General features: G+C 48.1%; 1 protein-coding gene across 3 annotated transcripts in view; it reads right to left on the bottom strand.

The window, feature by feature from the left end:
• THADA (THADA armadillo repeat containing) overlaps window positions 1–22,150 on the bottom strand; it is a 2,999,906-nt gene that overhangs the window by 1,244,581 nt on the left and 1,733,175 nt on the right. For all 3 annotated transcript variants that reach the window (XM_069608464.1, XM_069608463.1, XM_069608465.1), the window contains exon 26: window positions 17,996–18,087. In XM_069608464.1, the coding sequence (XP_069464565.1) occupies window positions 17,996–18,087 (92 nt within the window). The remainder of the gene's footprint in view (window positions 1–17,995; window positions 18,088–22,150) is intronic.

The raw sequence follows: 22,150 nt of genomic DNA, 5'->3' as shown, positions 1-22,150 counted from the left end.
AGATAGAAAATATGGGATTAATGAACTGGGGTTATTGGGTGCCTCTCTCCTCTTCCCTTTCTCTTCTCCTGTAGAACCCCAAAGGTTAACACCCTCACCTTAGGTAAGTGAACGCCGAGCTCTCCATCTGCCTCGGGGCAGGGTGCCGTAACCAGTTTCTTCACTGGATAAGGGTGCAGGCCTATTGGCCTCAGAGGACTGCTGTCCGTCGTTAACTGCACGAACGGTAAGTTCTGGGCACTTCAAATGTCTTAAAAGTCTTTTGTAATGATATCTCTTGTTTTGCAGGGTTCCGGCGATGGCGGATGGCGGGCTGATGAGAGTTGAGGATCGAACCCGCGTGAGGAATAGAAGCGCCTGGAAGCACCTAAGTAAGCGCTTGTAGCCTGCTTCACGATGCGCACTAACTGTCCTTTTTATCTTGCAGGTACAAGTTCGGAGCTTTAGAGAAGCTGAAGGGTGCTGGAATACCCACTGGATTCGGCGTGGGAAGGAGTAATGGCACGTGAGTAATAAAGTTGCCCAATGTCTTTAAACGCACCTTCTTTTGTCTTTCAGATGCGGGATGCAGCGCCGAAGGCCTCCGGAGCGTGCGAAGAGCTGGTAAGCTTTTGTCTTTCAGATGCCGGAATGCAGTGCGAAGACCTCCGGAGCATGCGAAGAGTAGGTAAGCCTTTGTCTTTCAGATGCCGGAATGCAGCGCGAGGCGTTGGTGACAGCCGATGGACCAGGTAAGAGATGCGCTGCCACTGAAGACCGTAGTGCTAACCTGTTCTTTCTTTGTCGAAGACTGGATTCCAGGATGGTAAGCCTTTGTTCCCTTAGGCCCAGGATCAGAAGCAGAAGACACGATGAGCGTTCTGCTGCAGAGAATGCAGTATAACGCAAAGCAAGATTCATCCATCGGGTGTGGTTTAAATAGCCTCCTGTAGTGCTTAGGTGTCTCCTTCCACAGCCACGCCTAGGTAAGAAAAGAGTTCCTGCTTTCCAGAAGAGTTCCAGTGTTCTGAACCTAGGGAGTGGCTCCTGCCCCACCCAACAGGAAAAGTAGTCCCAAACAGAAGAGGATCAGGGGTTCAACTGGCAGGTAAGTAAGCAGCATGGTCTGCTGCAGGTAAGTCCACCCAAGCATTATGAGCCCGGCGCTTCCAGCGCTGGGACTGGGCATCTTTATGAGCCTGGTGCCACTGGCGCCAGGACAGGGTCCAAAAGGTCCCAATTGGGACTGGCTGGCACTCGGAACCGGGGTTATGGGTCTGCTTCCAAGGGAGTCGGGCAAGTCCTGATCTTTTGGAAGCAGAGATCATGACACTAACAATGCACATCTCGTGAATCCTCCTGCAGCAGACATGCGCTGGAGAAGGTGAGGCACCGAAGGGATGTGAAGATGGTTGAAAAACAAAACAACGGTGAGCAAGAGTAAAGTTAAGTCTTTGAGCCTGGTTGCCAGGTCCGACAACGTCTGTGTGGAAAAAGGGACTGAGGTGAGGCACTGGAGGTCAGGCTTTACCCGACCTCCAGAGAAAAGAGGAGGTTTTACCCATGGCCATATTCCCTTTGCTGAGCCACCCACTTAAGACTGTCTGTGGGGAGTGGTGAAGGATAAAAGCTGGAGACCAGATCACATGGTTGTGTCTGCTATAATGTTCTCAAATACAATATGTTATTGGAGCCTTGAACAAAGCGTTATTACTAGAGAGCACTATATAATGAAATATAGACAAACACAAATGTTATATGAAACATTAACATGAGTAAAATGCATTAACAGTGACGGGATAAATGTGTACCTGATATGCAACTTGTAGTTAAGCTGCTCCTTTCCCCCAACCGACCTGTAGAGAGAGAGGGATAAGGCCGAAAAAGTATACCTACTTATCAGCTTTAGGTGGGCAGAACGGTATGAGGAAATATTTAGCTATGACTTTCAAGGAGGAGAAACAGCAAGAAAACATTCTAGGATTTGGGCTCAATATCAAAAACATCCTGAACAATGTACTTAAGAATTCTTTGTTAACTTAATGATCAGTCTATGAGCATCAAGTGTGATCAATCACAGGATTCTATCACTTCTCCCAAGGGGGAGCCTTTCCTCGTGAGGCTAGGGAGGTGTGCCAGCTACGCAACACCCTCCCTAGGGGTAGAGGCAAGCGGGACCTCACTAGGAGAGGCTCCTCCTTTAGGGACAAAACTCCCATTCCAGTGAGAAACTCCCTAAACCCAAGAAAAGCCCACGTTTGTTATTGTCAACCAAGTTCTTCTTTAAGGTCTATAAGAGAAACTGGGATAAAGAAGATCTTTCAAGCCATAATGAATGAACAAGTGAAAGAGAAGGATTTATGAGAATGCTGAGGGAAGCCCGAGCAGGACATCCTTAACATTTTAGCAGGGACATTGAGAGAAGAGGACAGCAAAGTTCAAATTGGCTGCATCTGACGAGAACCCAGAGAGAAGCCCAAAGTGCCGCTTTGGGAAAGAGAAGCCACGCTGTAGATCAAAGTGGGACCCGAGTGTGCAGAGAAACGAAGGGAACCGAAGCAGGTTACCAACGCGCTGCGTTGGGAACGGAGAGAGAACGAGAACCGTAAAGGAGGGCGTACCGAGAGACGTCCTGGTCATGAGAGAGAGGGTGGTGGCGTGCCCACAGGAGAGACGCAGTGAACCCTTTGGTGCATGAACTGCGGTGAGAGCAAAGAAATGAAGTTGACCCTCTTCAGAAATTAAGTTGCAACCTCTCAAAGCAAGGGCAGGAGCCCCCACATCACGTATGCTGCAGGAGCAGCTTTATACCTGCTGGCCGAATCCCTATGCTGCAGGAGCAGCTAGACGCCTGCTCGCCGATGTCGCAGCATCAAGCCTGCATGACTCGAGGCAAGTGCCCAGATCTATGTGCCTGAAGTGGGCTTTGCTTTCAAAAGTACTTGTTGAGCCACATCTTGTGTCCTAGCACCATGTGGAGCCCCCTCACCGGGTTCGCCACTAAAGATCCTTTGGCCGACCTAAAATGGCCGCGCCGTGTGTTTATGCGTAGTCTGGTTGCCTAACAACCGGCACACACAAAGCCTCATCACCCTATCAGTGTTGGCCAGAAGGTGGAAGCCGGCCCTCACGTATAAGGCCCCTGAGCTCAAGGCCCCACCTGCCTGAGCCCGTCTGTGCCGTCGGCCCGTGGCCCAGTCACGCTGCCCCTGCCTACCCGCATCCTGGCCATTATCCCCTTTTGACAATCTACAGTACGGCGACTCAAAAAACCATCTTTACGGTCTTGACAAACTTCGAACATTAAGCTGTGCTAACTCTTATCGATAGTACTGCTGCAGTAAGCACATCCCTTGATAAAATTGTTTCAGGTCCAGTAATACACAACTACAAGATATAACGGCAAATGTTGCTTTACCACTTAACCTAGCCCTGCATAATCTGTAATGACAAACGACTGTACTCATCTTGTTGTGCTCACTTCTCGACATTGTATGTTATAGCCTATATCGTTTGTTGCGCTCCAGACGTACGTTTCCTGATTGTTCCACGCAAACACCTTTGTACTTGTAGTATTACCTTACCTGCGTCTAGTCTGCACTGCTCGCTGCATGTCCTGTACTTTTGAAGGCAACATTGACCTCTTAGCGCTGACAACGCCAGGCTGTATTTCTGCCTGCCCTCAATTGTGACTCGAATACTGCCCTTAGAGCTCCTGCTACGCTTTATACGCTGCTTGCCTCATTTGTGATTGTAATTGCTCCTTCCTTTCCTATCGCCCCTCCTTTCCTGTCGCTCTCTGGCCGGCCTATCTTGGTCCTCTTCCTGTCCCACCAGTGAGGCTAAAAACCTTAGGGTTATCTTCGACTCCACACTCTCTTTCTCTCCCCACATGTCTGACATCTCTAAGAAGTCACACTACCAGCTGCACCTCCTCAGAGGTATTCTTCCTTTTCTCTCCTTTCCCCAGAAGCTCACTGTCTCCAGAGCTCTGGTTCTCTCTAGGCTGGACTACTGCAACAGCCCCTTTTTAAATCTGCATGCTTCTACTCTCTGCTCTCTGCAACTCATCCAGAACAGGACTGCGAGACTTGTCCTTGGTCTCAAGCCCAGGGATCGTATCTCTCTGGGACTGAAATCTCTTTACTGGCTCCCAGTGGCTGCGAGGATTCTCTCTTCCTAAAAATCTTCCTTCTCAAGCTCTTCGCTCATCTGCCTCCAACTAGCTCAGGGTCAGACGCTTCTCCAAGCAACGAGTTGGTAACAGATCTCTGTCTTTGGCTGAGGCCTCCCTCTGGAACAGCCTCTGAAGCTTGAGCAGAACCATCTCCGATTCCGGAAGTCCCTCAGAACCTTCCTCTTTGCTTCTCCTTTCTCTCCTTCTCTCCCCTGCTGAACTCCTGGCTACCCTTTGATCTCGGCCCAGATCCCCTACCCCGCCAGTTCCACACCTGCAATGTCTCCCTGGCAACCCCCACACTTCGGGACTGTTTTTCTGTATCCCTTCAGTCCAGTACCAGCACTTGACACCTGATGTCTGCACTTACCCTTGCACTTGCCACCAGCTGGCCGCACTTTTTACTTATTGCTTTTATTTATTCTATTTATTTTTTACTGTCAATCCCATGTACTGCACTGTTCCCTCCCCTTTATCTCTCGCACTTTTCCCCTCCCCCTTCCCCTCCACTTGCGCAATCTCAATGTCACCTGGCCTAGTAAGATCGTTTTGTCTGTCCTCCCTCTGTTCCCCCTCCATTGCCTCGAAACACTTGTGCAAAGGCGCGGTATAAATGCCATATCATATCATATAACATAAACACCTGCGATATCACTGCGCTAGACGGCCCTAACCTTTTGTTTGCCTCTAGTCGCTTTACTTCAGAGCTCCTGTACTGAATTACTCACTATCTGCTTCCCTCTGCGTTTTAATAATACATCTGAGCCTCTGCTGTGCCAGACCACATGACCTGCTGTGGCCTCCCTTTTGCAAATGCAATGTATTACTGCACCTGATCGCCTGTTGAGCATTATTTGTGGCTCATCTCCATCTTACTGCCTTTGGCTATGTCAGGACGCTTTACTAACTGCCAGTCTTCTTCACATAACCACATACCTGGAATAGCCTTGTCTTAGAACCTGCCAACTATACCTGGCCTGAGCTAGGACCTATGCCAAGATGCTAAACGTATCCCACATCTCTGACCGAACCACCACAAGTCCATAGCCTTAATAACAGAGTCTTTCTACTCACCCTATCTAGCTTCAGCAATGCTGCCACCTAGTTTAACCGACTATCGGCCGACCTCAGCCTACGGTCTGAGTCTCTTATGATATACTCACACTAGCACTGACTTATAAATCATGAACTCGCACACCAGCCCCTTTTAGGCCCGGCAAACCCTGGCCCTCTCTCACTATGGCCACCTCGCTACCACTTTCAGATCTTATAACACCAACCAAATTCCTGCCACTGTGCCAACCAGACCTAACCAAACCTATTACGACTGCCAGGTTAACAACTAACTTTAACTGCCAGCTCTCCCCATCTCAATGGATTCAATCATACGCCACAAGACCTACACCTAACCAACCTTACCTCACAAATCATAGAAACTATAGGCTCGGATCCAGACTCAAATATGCTCTTCAACGACGAATGAGCGGTAAAGCAAAAATCTGCATTTCAACCTCACCAGGGAGCAGTAACAAGCTCAAATTAGATAACGGCACACTCAAAAATAATCCTCCCGCACAGATAACTGGGGTCCCACCGTCAAACACACGCGTACCAATCAAAGGAGTGCTCGTAAATGCAAGATCCTTGATAGCTCACGCTCTAGATATTATAGACCTCATAACCTTAAATCAACTTGATTTCCTAGCAATAACGGAGACCTGGCTTCATGCTGCAGCAGGGCCAACTCTCTCACTAGCCATACCGTAAAACTATACTATACTTAGGCTAGACAGAGAAACCTCTCGAGGAGGTGGTATTGTTTTTATTGCCAAAACCAAGCTTGGAATAAGGGTCCTACCCAATCTCCCTTTCCCGTCGGGAGAACTCCTGTCAGTCAAACTACCACTTACGGCTTTACGCACCATAACCATGCACCTCATATACAGACCACCAGGCCCAATCTAAACCTTCGAGGAAAACATCACCTCATTACTTACAGAGAATACCAAACCAGGGTCACAAATGTTGTTATTTGGAGACTTCAATTTAGGCCTCCACGACACGAATGACAACAATGCCTTAGCACTTGCCAATACTATCACAGAATTAGGCTTCACCCATCGTATTAACATGCCCATGCATAACAAAGGGAGAACACTAGACTGGTTAGTATTCCTCAACTGTGATACCAATATCCTATCCAACGAACCATGCACCTGGACCGACCATCACAGTTCCATATGTTAATATCCCCGTAAAAATACTGCGATACAAAAATATCGCCATATTTTTACGGCGATATTGACCCATGGACCCTGCCGCCCGCAATATTTTAAAATGTGCAGGTAATGTCAGGGGACACGCCCACAACCCCGCTCCCACAAATTGCCCCCCCCCCCAAAATTATCACCTATGGCGAGCCAAACGGCCATATGTACGGCAATATGTTTGGTGGGGATATTTTGTAGGGATACCGACCATCACATTATCTCTTTCACACTTTAAGTCAGCCCACAATCGAATCTGTCTAGTTCATTGGTTCCTCCTGCCCCCACTAGTAACAATCGTAATATAACTGTGGAGAAACTATTACCTCTACTTCAACCCATCACTAATCATAATAACCTCTGCACAGACCCTTCAGCTTTAGTTGATCTATACAACCACACTATAAAGCAAGCTATTCACAAAATAGCGCCACAAAAAATGTGCAAAGCTAGGCCTTGAGCGCATTTAAACTCCTGCTTCACTTCTAATGTTAAAGGCTTATGCAATGAAAAAGAAGTATTGAATCTACTTGGAAAAATAACCCTACAGCATTAAATAAGGAAAAACTCTCTAAAATCTATCACCTACAAAAATGTCATCCTTTAAACAAAAAGCGATACCTACAATGAGAGAATTAACAAAGCCAACTCATCTACTAGAGAACTTTTCACTATCCTTTCCTGAGAGAGTTAGAAACCCCATACCACCGTTAGAAACTTGCACAAAAGACACATCCTAGTGCACTAATATTCAAACCGCTCTCTTTGATAAAATGTTGCTCCTTCAGGTGAAAATCGAAACCCAAAAACAGAGTCTTTCAGGGGACTTGCCCCCACAGGAGTCGCAGTCACCATCAGCAAAACCTTGCAACCTTTTTAAATTCGCCCCGGTCTCCATCCCTGAAGTAGTGGACATAATAACCAGCCTCAAACCGTTCAGATGCCAGTGGAACACCTGCCCAGCTTCTATCATTGAAGAGGCAGCTAGGGATCTAGCCCCTTTCATTGCTACTCTAATTAACGCATCCTTCGAAACCTGCACTGTCCCTACCAACCTGAAAGCTACGTGGGTCCTCCCATTATTAAAAAAACCAAGCCTTGATCCAAACATACCACCACTTATAGGCCAATAACCACAGTACCTTTCCTACTGAAAATCTTAGATAGGGCAGCATATCTACAAATTCAGGCTCATGTCGAATCCAACAATCTCCTTGGATTGCGACAATCAGGCTTCAGACCTAAACATGGTACTGAGTCAGCTTTGATAGATTTAAAAAACCAGATGGACGATCTAAAGGATAAAGGCAAGCTAGCGCTCCTTTTTCTTTTAGACCTATCGTCTGCAGTTCATTTAGTTTATCAAAAGGTACTCTGTAATCCCCTCACGACAGCTGCCCATTTCTCCTCCAAAGCTACTGCATGGATACAATCCTTCTTCGAAAATAGAACAATTAGGGTATTCGCACCAACTGCGTTGGCCGAGCCGGCTCCAGTCACTTGCGGAGTACCACAAGGGTCGTGCGTCTCTCCAACCCTTTACAATATTTTTACCAAGCCCCTATTCGATGATCTCGACAGTCTGGGTGTCACCTACACTAACTACGCAGATGGCACCCAGATTATCATCCCTATCACAGGGGATTCAGCGTTAGACTCAACGCTGCTCAATAAAATCTACATCACCATTCAAGCATGGATGGCCACTCACGGTCTCTGTCGTAATGATGAAAAGACAGAGCTATCACTCACTGGTTCGTTGGCTCGACTAAATAAACTAGATAACAAGTTTAAAACCTTCAAAATAGATGGCATTAACATACATTTTCCAAGGAGGTAGAAACCCTGGGAATTCATCTTGACTCTGCCTTGACTAGACAAGTCAATGCTACAGCTCTGGTCACAGCATACACTAGCAAACTAATCAATGCCTGCAGACCATTTCTGTCAACAACAAGCTGTATGACACTGGCAAGAGCACTCATCCTATCTAAATTAGATTATTGCAACGCCTTGTAACTTGGGACTAGTAAGCATAATATAAAACTATAAATAATACAAAATAACGCAATAAGAACTGTTCTCAACATCCCCAGAACCCAGCATATATCAGCAGCTAGACGCAACGCCCAATGGCTCTCAGTCGAAGACAGAATTGCATTTAAAACCTTAAACCTCACTCACAGATGCCTTTCCAATTCTGCTCCTAAATACCTAGCATGCAAATTCTCTAGAAACACAACAGACCGACCTACTAGATCCTCACACCTACACTGCTTTAAAGTTCAGAGATTCAAGCTTCAGAAAGCAGGTGGCAAGAGCATCCCCGTTCTGGCAGCTAAACTCTGGAACTCCCTGCCTGTGCCCTAAGGTCTGAACTGTCCTTCCACGACTTTAGGAAAAATGGAAAAACCTGGCTCTTTTCGCAGGAATCAAAATAAACGTGCCAACTGTCAATCCTGTAAATACCTGAAATGCACATGCAACTAATTTCCTGTATATCTTTGTACATTTCTGTAATGCACATGTAAATAATTTACTGTATATGTTCTGATTGTCTCTGTAACTATATATGCAATGACTTAATGCGCCCAGATACCAGAGAGTTTGGTCCGCTATACAAATAAACAAACAAACAAACAAACAAACCAAGAATGAAACGAAGGAGGGTACAGCCAATCAGCGAGCTGGTTCCGTTACTGGCAAGAGAGGCCATCCCGACACGAGGAGAAAGAATCCCCAGTCCTCTTGCAGGACCCCAGTGACTTTATCCTGATAAACCAGAGGTGAGGGGGAGAACGGGAGACTCAGGAGGGGAACGAAGAAAAATAATAAGTATTACAGGGACATGCATACTCGTCTCAGTACACAAAAAGATTTAAAGATACAGAGTGAACTACAAATTGTAAAACATAACAGGAAGAAGAGATAATCATTAATAGAACCTTCCTACTCGTCACAGTCGAGAACAAAATAGGGGAAGTACAGAGGAAAAGTGATGAATGTTACTGGAACGTTCCCACTTGTCCCAGTATAGGAGGAGTATTAAAAAGGAAGGGTGAATGAGCTTTGGAACTCTACAGTTTGTATCCAACAAGGGGAAAAAGAATATATGACAGACAGGAAAGACTGTTGTGTGAATAAAAAAAAGTCCAGTAGAAGAACTGTATAGATTAATGAGAGTGGTGGCAAAGAGATATCAACGTGTGCCGCATTGAACTGAACTTAGGGAAGACACAGACAACAGGAGAAGGGAGTCATTCTCCTGCCCATAAGTTATTATTACAGTGGTCGGGCCAGAATAGCGTAGTTTTGGACAGCGGACTGAATCTGATTTGGGACATGCACTGACGACTGACAAGCACCTTAGTTTTGTTAGGTAGATTGCATACATAGTTTAGGGAAAGATAAGAGTTTGCATATTTTTAAATGGAAAGTCAGTCTGTCTCCTCCTTCTGACCCACCACACAAGGCAATATGATTCAATTGGAAGAATACACATTAAATTTAAAGTGTGCCTCATAGCATAACATTGCAAATAAGTATTAGAATGGCAGTGGACACCAACGCCCATAGAGTCCCCTAAATTCTTTACAGCATGCGAGAAAGGATCAGCAGATGTTTGTCAGAGGAAGCCTTAGTATAGAGAAAGATCTTGAAGTATTAGGATCAAGTGAGCAAACCCCTGCCACAGAATCCCTGAGAACCAAAAAGAAAATTAATAGTTACTCACCATAGTGACTAACGTACTCCTAGTCCACAGCCCCCTGACCTCCATAATGCATGGGCATCCATCGCTAGGGAGGGGAGAAAGAACTTTTTTCACCAGGAAAAAACCTTCTTCCCCTTTAAATTTAGAGGCGCACAGCCCTGGGAGCACGGGCTCCCCTGACGCACCCACCAGCGCCACTCCTCAGTCCCCATTGACGCATCGACAATATTATCATTGCCTAATGACACCAGTATTATTAGGGGGGAGGATGGTGGGACGTTTGGAGGAAAGGGGACTATGGACTAGGAGTATGTTAGTCACTACAGTGAATAACTATTAATTACTCCTACGTCCCGTCCCCTTTCCTCCATACTGCATGGGTGATAATGTAGCCCCAGGGTGGAGAGGTGACCCTCCTTAAGCGAACAAGTGCCTCAAAACCGCCTGTCCGAAAGCTGCGTCTGATTTAGAGCCGGCGACAAACAGTAGTGTTTACAGAAAACCAAAGGGGTGGCCAAAGTGCCCGCCCTGCTGACGACCTGCCACGGGACCTGCCGCTGGAAAGCTATGGCTGTGGCCTTGGCTCTGACAGCATGGGCGTGCATGTTAGCTGGAAGTCGTTTGTGCTGCCCCTCATAGGCCCCCTTGATGGCCGAAACCATCCACTTTGCTATACAGGCTTTGGATGCCTGATAACCTGGCCTTGACCCCCCGAAGGTGACAAACACAGCGTCCGACTTGCAGAAGCTCTTGGTCCTGTCCAGATAGAATTTCGGAGCGCGTCTGACATCCAGACATTGCAAGACCCTCTGAGCATCGTCCTTAGGATCGGCAAAAACGTAGGTAAAACTAGCTCCTCGTGTAGATGGAAAGCAGAGACCACCTTAGGTAGGAACGCGGGGTGCATTCTCAGGACCACCTTATCCTTGTGAAAAGCAGTATAGGATTCTGATTCCACCAGAGCTTGGATCTCGCTGACTCTGCGAGCAGAACTGAGACCCACCAACAAAGCTGTTTTAATTATGATCAAACTGATGTCCACGGACGCCATTGGCTCCAAGGGTTTGTGCGCCAGGGTGCCCAACACTACATTGAGATCCCACACAGGGTGTGGCTTCTTGATGGGCGGGTAGAGCCTGGTGAGGCCCGCCAGATGCCGCTTAACCACCGGGTTGGGGGAGGAGGAGACCTCCTCCTCAGAATTCCTGTAGGCACCTATGGCTAGCAAGTAGGCGCGGCAGGTGTCTACTTGCACCCCTGAGTGAGCGTGGTGTGCCGAGACTGAGAGCGCATTGTCCAATGTGCAAGTAAGGGGGGTCGATCTCCTTGGAGTCTGCCCAGTGACAGAACCTGGTCCATTTACTCTTGTACTGGGTCCTAGTAGTTCTGCTCCTAGCACCCTGAATGATGTCCAGGTTAGCCTGAGACAGGCTCAGATGCTTCAGTGTGACCTGCGCAGGAACCACGACTGAGAGGGCTCATTTCTGCGGAGCGCGGTGTATGACCATGCCCCCTGCTGCAAGAGGAGGTGAGCTGGGCCCAGCGGCAGGTGAATGGGTGGCCTGTCCAAGAGGCTGAGGAGCTCCGAGAACCAAAGTCTTGCCGGCCACCACCTAGCTATCAGAATGATGCAGAGGTGACACAATTCTCTTATCCTGCAGATCACCCTGTGGATCAGGGGTGTGGGAGGGAATGCATATGCTGTCATGCCGATCCACTGTATCTGGAATGCGTCGGCCAAGGAGCCGGGTCCTTGCCCCTGCCAGGATGTGAACTGCTGGCACATCCTGTTGGACCAGGAGGCAAAAAGGTGGACATGAGGATACCCCCATCTGGTGAAGACCCTAAGCAGGACCTGATTGTTCAATTGTCATTCGTAATTGTCTGCTCTCACTCTGCTGAGCCTGTCCGCTTCCAGGTTGGACTCCCCCGGGAGGTGGATTGCAGTCAGGTAGATGTTGTTCTCCAGGGCCCATTCCCACATGCTGACCGGTAGGCCGCACAGTGGAGCGGACCTGGTGCCACCCTGCTTGTTGACATAATACTTGCTGGTGGAGTTGTCTGTCTGGATGAGGATGACCTTGACCCCAATGAGCAGAAGGAATGCCTTGAGAGCTAGCCAAACAGCCTTTAGCTCCAGCCAGATGATATGAGATTCCTGCCCCAGCAGGGACCATAATCCATGGACACTGTGGTTGTCCAGCGTAGCCCCCCAGCCTTCCAGGGAGGAATCCGTGGTGATGGCGACTTGAGGGGGTGCCTGCCGGTAGGGCCTGCCAGCCCTCAGGTTGCTGTCCCTGGACCACCAGTTGAGGACTGAGTGGAGAGAAGGAGGAATGCTGACAAGCTCCACTTGGGATTCCCGCTCCTGATTCCATGAGGCTGAGAAGTGCAGCTGTAATCTAGTCATCTTGAGACTCGTGTGGGGGACGGCCAGTAGGACCGCTGCCATGATCCCCAGTAAATGCTGGAACCACCAGGCCAGGGTCACCTCTCGAGGGGAAAACTCTCTCGGAGCTCGTGTCCCAGAAAGGTCAGGCTATGCGTAGGCTGCGTGTGAGACTTCTTGAGGTTGACAGAAAATCCCAGCTCGTGGGGAGTGGTCATAAGAGCGGAGGAAGTGTGATGCACCACCTCCGGAGATCTCGCCCTGACAAGCCAGTCATCCAGGTAAGGGTAGACGTGGTGTGTCACTCACAGACTGGGAAACACAGATGGTGATTCAGGATGAGTGCTGGACTCCTAGTAGTCCAATTGAAGAACATGGGTTTTTACTTAACCCAGGTCTCCTCACTTGAAGGAACTCTTTCCCTTGATACGCCCCTCTGATGCGTAAACCAAAACAGCCAGAGTGGTAAATCAAATGAAAGAGCGGGAGAACACACTGCCACGATACCAGGCTGCAAAGGCAAAGCACAATGGTTACTGGAATGCACAGAGAATATAAGTGAATACTTTTTGTCTTAAGAAATTACCTTGTTCCGCTCTCTAGGGCGTTCAGGTAGCAGGGCAAGAAGGCGGCAATATCTGGACACAGATTCCTAATAGAAAACAAGAGGTATCACTATCTATACTAGGGGAGTATAGCAAAGTACGGCCCAGTAGAAGAAGAGGGTAAGATCTTACCAGTGGGTATTGGAATGATGGATATGACAAGGAGGATGACCATAGCAGGAAGAATCCGGAGGAACAACCAACGAAAAGGAAAAAATAACAAACAAGGAAGGTTAGTTAGGTTCTTTCCCGGGCGGCACCAGGGATGCACTAATTCTGGGATGGTGCACAGAAAAGTGGTAGCAAGGCGTCCCGTATGTGCACGAGGTCTTGAAGCTGAAATGTTCCAACCAGGTTCTGAAGTGTCTTCGAGGAAGGTAAAAAGTAGAAACAATGGGATGTAACCAATTTCAGAGGAATCCGTGTTGAGGTCCGCATGGTAACTCTGGTCAGCACTGGTGTGGCAGTAACAAACAGAAGGTGGAATTGGGCACGGCAGGTAAGGCACAGAATCAGCAGGCGTACGGAGTCGAAAGGCAGACACAGGTCAAGTAGATCGACGAAGCACCAGAGCCAAAGTAGTGAGCTAACTGCTTTCCTGAACAAAGCGTTGTTGCAGCAGAGTGTCTCCAAGGCAACTGCCACCGGTGAAGGAACAGGCAAGCGAAATGCTGAGTCCTGTGAGAAGCGAACTTACGCACCCGGGACTAGTAAGCCCGGAAACGGGCATGGGGTCCCGAAACCGTAACATGGTGGCTCTGAGACCTGAGGAGGGCCGCTACTGCATTCATTAGTCTGGTAAACACCCTGGGGCTGAGCTGAGGCCGGAGGGTAGAACCTTGTATCGGAAATTGTAGCCCATGATCCTGAACCTCAGAAAGGATCGATGAGGCTACCAAATAGGGACGTGTAGATAAGCGTCCTTCAGATCCAGGGAGCACATCCAGTCTCCCTTGCACAGTCTCTCCGGGAGGGAGAGGTTGAGGGTGGAGAGGTCTAACACAACTCTCAGGCCAGCCTGGTTCTTTTGCATGGCGAAAATCCTGGAGTAGAAGCCCAAGCCTTGCTGGGAGGCTGGGACATCTTCCACTGCATGGCTCTCAACAAGCGACCAGATTTCCGCCAGCAGAGTTGCTGTCCCAATCTGTTGGAGTAGAAGGGAGGAGGGAGGAATCAGTAGACAGTGCCCCATGGACACTACGGAGAGGAACCAGGGGTCTGCGAACTTCTGACGCCAAAACTGTGTGTGAAGGGCATGTCTGCCCCCCACCGGAGACACGTAGAACCAAAGGGGCACGTCATGCCTTCTTTCCCTCTGAGGCGGTTGCGGAGGATGGGGGACTGAAACAAGCCCTTGCCCCCCCCACCCTCCTTTGTTGTTTGCGCTGGTGCTGACTCAGAACGGTCAGGCTGCTCAGACCTCTGTTCTTGGAAGACCCGGAACCCGCCGAACGCTCGCTTCTTATCGGAGCTTGGATGTGACTGGGTGTATGCCTTAGGCATGGCCTTCGTAAGGATAGATAAAGACTTCACAGTTTGGGAACTGTTTTTATTTTTATCCAGCTTCTCATCAGTGCTGGAGTGAAAGAGGTCACCACCCTCGAATGGAAGGTCCAATATGCGCTCCTGGACGTCTGGGTTGAATTTAGTAGCCCGAAGTCAGGCAGTATTTCTCATGTGCATGGCAATGCATACGGCCCGGCTAGAGGTGTCGATGTGGGCCACTGTGGACTCCATAATTTCTTGCACCACCAATTTAGCTTCTGCCTGTCCTGCCTTTAAACGTGCCTAGCTCTGCACCGGAAGTTCTGGAAGGTAGTCAGCTATTTCCCGCCAAAGCCTCTGGTTAACGGCTACCAGCATGGCATCTGCGTTGAATTGACGGAGATGCAGTGACGCGTTGAACTAGAGCTTGGAATAGAGCTTCTTCCCTTATGCCTCCAAGATCTTTCAGCGCCGAGGACGAGGTCGCCAAGGACGACTGAGGCTTTGAGTAGAGTGACGCTGTAGCGATCACAGAAGAGTGCGGTTGAGGGTGTGCCGACAGCAAGAGTGAATCCCCCTCTATTTGCCTATGCTTGGTGCCGAGGCGCCGATTGACAGGCTGGGCCGAGTGGGGCTTAAGCCACCCCTTTTTGGCCAAGGTGACAACGTCCTTCTGCATCGGGATCCCCGTTCTAGCCATGGGGCGTAGAGAGAGGACCTCGGCCAGGACCGCTGCCCCGCAATCCCCCCGGTTGTTCAACCTCAGGTTAAGGAAGCCCCAAGTGCTCTGCAAAACCTGCAAGCCGTTCGTGGAAGGCCTTGGCTGACGACAGAGTGTCTGGATCTTCTTCTTTGTCAGTGTCCACAAGGGTATCCGGCTGGTCCGGAGCGGGTGGAGGAGTGCTGGGTGCAGAGGGCTGTGGTGTGGAGACCGGAGCCAGATGCTGCAGCAGAGGCTGGCGTGGAACCGCCTGAACTGTGGAAGGCAGGAGAGCCGAATCGAAGCATCCGGCAAAGGCAGCAGGGGCTGTCCCGGGGCCTGCGGCGCTGGAGCCATTGGAGGAATGACTATAGGCGCAGGCGGAGGGGACAGAGGGAGAATGTCCCTGGTCACATCCCGAAGGATGGTCCCCATCTGAGGAGATCTCATGAGAGTGAGGAACTTTTCAAAGAACCTATCCTCACAGGCCAGTGGGGTGGCAGGTGATGTTGATAGGGTAACGGGCGGCTGCTGGAACTGGTGCGTACTCTGTCTAGCCGGTTGCGGTGTAAACCTGCCCTGCGATGCTGATGGATAAGCTGTAGGCCACGTACCTGGTTGACACCAGTCCCACCTTTTAACTCGTTCTCCCACCAGCTCCGTTTCAAGGGGCGGTATCGGACGAGGGGCCATCTTGTGTGGCGTAGCAGCCATCTTGTTGAGCTGCGTGCCACATACCAAAGTCGTGGTGCTTGGCTCACTGGGCCCGGCCTCCTCCAGTACTCTTGGCAGTGGAGCATGAGATATACTCTGCACCTCAAGACGGGGCCTGGTAGGTGTGTTGCCCTCGGTAGTATCACTGGTAGTGCTGCGTGCTGGTGCCCCCTCTGACATCTGGCCGGTACTAGGGCGTAGACCCTCGGGTATACACCCAGTAAAAGAACCTTGCAGTCCCTCAGCACTGTCTCCGGAAGGATCTAATGACCCCTCAGCCTGGCAGCCGGTAGCTGAAATAGCCTCGGTACCAGTGCTGGTGCGAGAACCTGATAGGATGCTCCCGCTCTGGCATTTCTCTGGGAAGGAGTCGCCCTTGCGGGGTGTGATGGAAAAAGGCGGCCTTGACTTATGTCTGACGAAGTCCTCCAAGTCCTCTGGAGGCGACCTCTCGAAGACCTCCCTCCACTGAGCTAGCCTGTTCTTTAGAGCATGCGATGTAAGCAAGTTGCACGCGGTACAACCCTCCCAGCCGTGGTCGGGGGCAAGGCAACAGAGGCATAGTGTGTGGGGATCGGATGTAGGGAAGAGCCCTTCGCAGGCTGGATACCTGCTGAAGCCCACTGACTTCGACATGTGCTGGGGAGGAGCATGGCACAAGAGGACCAAGTACCTGATTGATAAAAAGAAGACAAAATGACAGAAGAAAGTATCCGGGGAAGAGCGCGTGGCATTACAAGGCCGAAGCCAAACCCAGGAGCGCTGGTGAAATCAGCCCGTTCCCGTCGACGCGGAAAAGGGGACTAAGGAGTGGCGCTGGTTGGCGGAGTCAGGGGAGTGCATCCTCCCAGGGCCATGCCACTGCGCGCCTCTAAATTTAAAGGGGAGGAAGGTTTTTTCTGGTGAAAAAGTTTCCGTCTCCTGTCCCTAGCGAGGGACGCCCATGCAGTATGGAGGAAAGGGGATGGGACATAGGAGTATGAGAAGGAAGCATTGTGCATAGGATGGAGATGAGAAAATAAAGCCACTGATAAATAAAGAGGCAGTCTCTAGATTGTAAAGTTATGTTATGGCATATTTGTTAACGTGGTACATTGTTTGCCAGCATTTGACTCCTTGGGGACACACCAAAATATATAGTGGTTATGTTTCAGCCCAAATTCCTGCCATCCCTGCAGAATGAGTGGCTCGGAGCATGCGCTCATCCATATGGAATCACCCCAGTGGGTCATCTAACATGTGAAGGCATCAGGGTGTGTCCCATTGCGGTCTCTGAAAGCAAAATAGCAGAAATCAACGTGGCAGGGTCCAGACTGCTTGGTTTACCCCACTGGCATCACAAACCGAGACCACACTCACCAGAACTTCCAAATGCTCAATGGCGCAGCAGTTGATATCGATGATCATACGTCATGTGAGAGCAGTGACGAGTCAGTTCCTCCTCTAGATGACGTTCTATCACAGTAAGCTGAGCCACACAATCTCATGTTTGAAAGCAAATTTAATGGTGACAGTTTAGAAAAATTCAACAGACCCAAAAGGCGTAGTCTCCCACCTCAATGGCTCACAGTCCACTCAAACCCCACATCAATAACACAAGCATTGAAATAAGGGTCTAGCTCAAGCAGAGAATCACTCAGAGTACAAGGACCACACTGCCAATTTTCTAGATTTTCAAGGAAGCTAAAAAATTTCACGAATACGTTTTTCATAAATATTAACGTTCAGTAGCTACATACTAATGTCCCAAATAACCAACTGAGTGACTAAACCCTACTGAGAGGTGAATGCCCAAACTAGAACTGAGGGTGCTTGTATGGCAAGAAACCAGCAGGCCCAACACTCTAGATGTTGGCCTTAAGAAAGTACAACCGACTACAGTTTAAAACAAATATGGATATTGAGGAATCATTATGGACAACATAAATGCACAAGAGTAAGAACCAGTAACTTTAAAGGGAGCATACCTGTTTTTTTTGGAATTCTCATCCTTTCCCCTCTTAACACCAAATATTCGTGTGATCAAGGTGCTGAACAACAGTGTAGAGGAATTCCTTACCTACAGCACAAACAAGAAGCATTTTTCAAAATACATAACCTGTTTAATTCTGCATTTTCACGTACTTTTTCTATCCAGTTTGCATAATTGGAAGCAACATAACATGTCAGTCTGATATGAAACAGGTTTTCCCCGACAATATGACACCTTGACATATGCCCTCATCAACTCAAATACTCATTGATTAACAGCACCTATATGGCTCTCCCATACCCCATTAGGTCTCTGGGCACTGGTCATTCTACTGCTAGTGAAACCAGAAAGATTTTAGTTGGGACCTGAAGGCTGTGATTGACTTAAGGGTATGCAGATGTATATGCTGTGCATTCCAGGCTTAAGCTGCCTCGACTTCGAAATAGCAACCCAATTTTGAAAAAACCACAATGAGGAAAAACAGAAAAGGAACCAACTAGAATTTGTTAAGGACAGGAATGTTTATAGCAATGAAGTTTCATTCTAGGACACTAAGTAGCTAGATTATTGTCACAATTAAAGGCTATGCAGGCAATGTTAAAATATATTCTATTCTGTATATACTCAGCCAAAGAAGAGATGGTCTGACTCCTGGCATATGATCTTTTTTGTAGAGACCACAGATGAGTCTTAGAGCAGAATTCTGTCTACTCCTATTTATCTCAGTGGCCAAAGGCCGGGCTATACGCCATTGGCATTACCTAAATGAGAATTCACCATTGCCCCCCTGATTAGCACATGGTGGTGATGGGCAAGCAGTAGCATGACCTTTTATAAAAATATGAGGTGGTGAAAGCAGCTGCTGTCCACTGACGTTGCCTTAGGGACATGGCAATGTCAAATGGGACCGTGACACTTTTTACCTTTATGCTCAAGGTTAAATGAAGGCCAAACAAGAGAAAGATCTGAATATTGTGCATCAGTCCGCGTTTCTTGACACAAAATAAAGATCACCTTTGTTTTGTAACTCTTAAGCCATGAGTGGTAATCACTAGTCCAGGCTTGGATGATACTCAGGAAACCAAATAAAGGATGGGAATCCCACCCCTTCTTTTGCACCTCAACATACACTGGCGTGTCATCCGCTTAAGACTGCACCACCACCAAGGCGATACCATAGTTGAATGAAGAACAGAGTCAGGTATAGGTTGATGAGTATGTGGGAGAGTGGGGAGCCCTCTGGGTAGGGCACATGCAACATAGAAGAACAGAAAAGATCTAAACCAGTTATATGTGCACCAGAAAAGATGGATAGCCGTGGATAAGATGTGAAGGAGGGAGGCGTGCCTCACCTTATCAAAGGCAGTTGATCGATCTAACATCACCTGAGGAAGCGTGCCACCCCCTCCCCGATCCATGATTTCCCGATAACGTAGTGCCTGATTGATATATGGGGAGGCATTGATGCATATCTGGATGGGTCTGTAATTGGAAGACCACTACTTTCTCCATGATTGCGGGCAACAGAGGAATATTTGTAACAGGCCCTAAAATTATCCAGCACAGTGTGGTCCAAGGGAGGTTGTTTCATAAGGGGAGCTATTATTCCTGCCTTCCAGGAAAGTGAGACTATCCCCGAGGTCAAGCTAGCAATGATTAATTGTGCAATCTACTTGGAGAAGGGTGCAGGATGCTGAACCAATAACCAGCTGGGGTGGGATCGGCACCCAAGTTGGTAGGTTCGAATAGTTTTAGGAGTCCTTCAGTGTCAGAGGAGTTCACTAATGATAAAGTGGATACAGTTGAAGAGGACATAGATGAGAATGAAGGGGGAAGAAGAAACAGAGTCTAAGCACTTATCAGTCACAACCAGACTGTTTAACTTTTCAGATTGTTTACAATAAAAAACAGGTTAGGTTACCGATACTGACATAAAGACGGGGTAATAGAAGGAAATCAGTTATAGGGATTGTTAATCTGTTAACCAAATTTTAGAGGGTACAAAGTGTATTTGCAGCAAATTCAATTTTGCCTGTTTAAAATATTTTTAGCACACAAAATAACCTTTTTATATTTATTTAGTGCTGTAGAATATAACATATTTTCTGGTTTATGTTTGATTCAGAGGTGCCCCATTCTTCTTTTGACCCATTTAAGTGTTTTCAGGGAAGGATTAAACCACAGAGTAGCTTGTGAATTTGGTTCCCTACCATTTTCCTTGGGCGTCTGTAACCACAAAATAGAAGAGTTCTGCCTTGTAGTGCCTTCAGGACGATTAGCAGGTGAGGTGGCGGGAGATGAAGATGGAAAGAGAGGGTCAGCCATTAGTCTGAAGACCTAGTCTGTTATCACTACTTCTGCAATGTTTTGTCCCAAAATAATTCAGCTAAGTGAAGAAAAAGTTTGAATACAAATTAAAAATGAAACACAAATGTGGCTGTGGCATAGGTAATAGGATGTGTGGGGTGACTGCAGTACGACCCCAAAATGCAACCGAAACATGGATCAGATCACGTTTTTATCTGACATGATCTATGGTACTCAATGCAAATCTTTTTTCACTTGCTCACAAACTAGTTTAAATGTAAATATTTGAACACAATCTTCCATACATCCATTTCATGTTCTCGAACCTGCCTCAAAAATTGGCCGGCAAATGAAATTAATTTAGAGAAACACAAGTGTTTTAAAATTAGTAAAACAGATAAATTAGCTTAGTACTTTTACACAATTACTAATCAGTTGACGTGCGCCTTAATAATTCTCAAACTTCAGCAGGAACTTAGGTTTAAAATATATTTTTAAAATAGCTGTTAAAATTCAGCATTGATTTCACACGTTATATGACGTAGGTATTACGATCAAGGTGATTGCATGTAGCAGACAGATAAAAGGCACTTCCCATGCCACATACAATCACATAAGTGCATGTCAGAAAAAGTTACTCAGTGTACTGACTAGAGTACTCCTAGTCCTTAGTCCCCTTTCCCCCATCCTTGTGGGCGTCCCCCAACATGGGGACAGTACCGGAACTTTTAGCAGCAAAAAAGTGAGCATCACCTTTAAATTTAGCATAGTGTGATGGCGCTGCACAGGAACGCCCGAGAGACCCTGCCCTCTGGCATCTTCCCTCAGTCTCCTTTTTACACACCTGGCTATGCTGAATATTTTAGTCCCTGGCACACCAGCGGGGGAAGGTGGGTGGGGCGTATAGATGACAGGGGATTAAGGACTATGAGTACTCTAGCCACTACAGAGAGTAACTTTACTCATACATTCCGTCCCCTTTCTTCATCCTTATGGGTGATTCCATCAAAAAAGACCATTGGGTGGAGCTGTGACAACCTGTCTTATACTTAAGAAGCAGCAAAAAGTTTCATCAGAACCGCCTGACCCAACTCTGAATCCCACCTGGAGCTGGTATCCAGGGAATAGAGCTTACAGAATGCCGACGGAATGTCCCAGGTAGCTTCTCTGCTGATGACTTCCCAAGAAGCTCTGATTGCATGGGCATGGGTCCCCTAGGGAATCGCCTTATCCATGGCCGTATAAGCCTCCAACTGGCCTGGACATCCAACGTATTATAGATGCTTTGGAAAGCTGGGTGCCGGGAGACAAGCCCCCAAAAGGTGATGAACAACGCCTCAGACTTCCTGAAAGGTTTTGTCCAGGAGAGGTAGAACTTGAGCACTCTCGCTAGGTCCAAGGAATGCAAAGCCATTTCAGCCTCCGACTGAGGATTCAAAAAGAACACCAGCAGGCAGATGTCCTGATTCAAACTGAATGGAGAGACCACCTTGGGCAAGAAGTTTGGATGAGTGCACGAGATGAACTTGTCGTTATAAAAAGTGGTGAAGGGCCCGCACGACAGAGCCTGCAGCTCGCTGACCCTGCGTGCCGAAGTGAGCACCACTAACAGCACTGCCTTGAGTGTCACCAGCCTGATGTCCACCGAGGCCATCGCCTCAAAGGGCTTATGCTGTAAAGCCGCCATAACCACGCTGAGGTCCCAGACCGGGCGTGGCCTATGGACCGGAGGAAAAATCCTGGACAACCCCTTGTGGTGAGCCTTAACCACTGGGTTAGCCATTGAAAGAATGTGCTCTGGCAAATTTTTGTAGGCCCCAATGGCTGCCAAATAGGTGTGGCA

This window comes from Ambystoma mexicanum, chromosome 4q (assembly GCF_040938575.1).
Source record: "Ambystoma mexicanum isolate Mex_15411 chromosome 4q, UKY_AmexF1_1, whole genome shotgun sequence".
In the NCBI taxonomy this organism is placed as follows: Eukaryota; Metazoa; Chordata; class Amphibia; order Caudata; family Ambystomatidae; genus Ambystoma; species Ambystoma mexicanum.
This window is presented reverse-complemented; position numbering and strand designations above follow the sequence as displayed.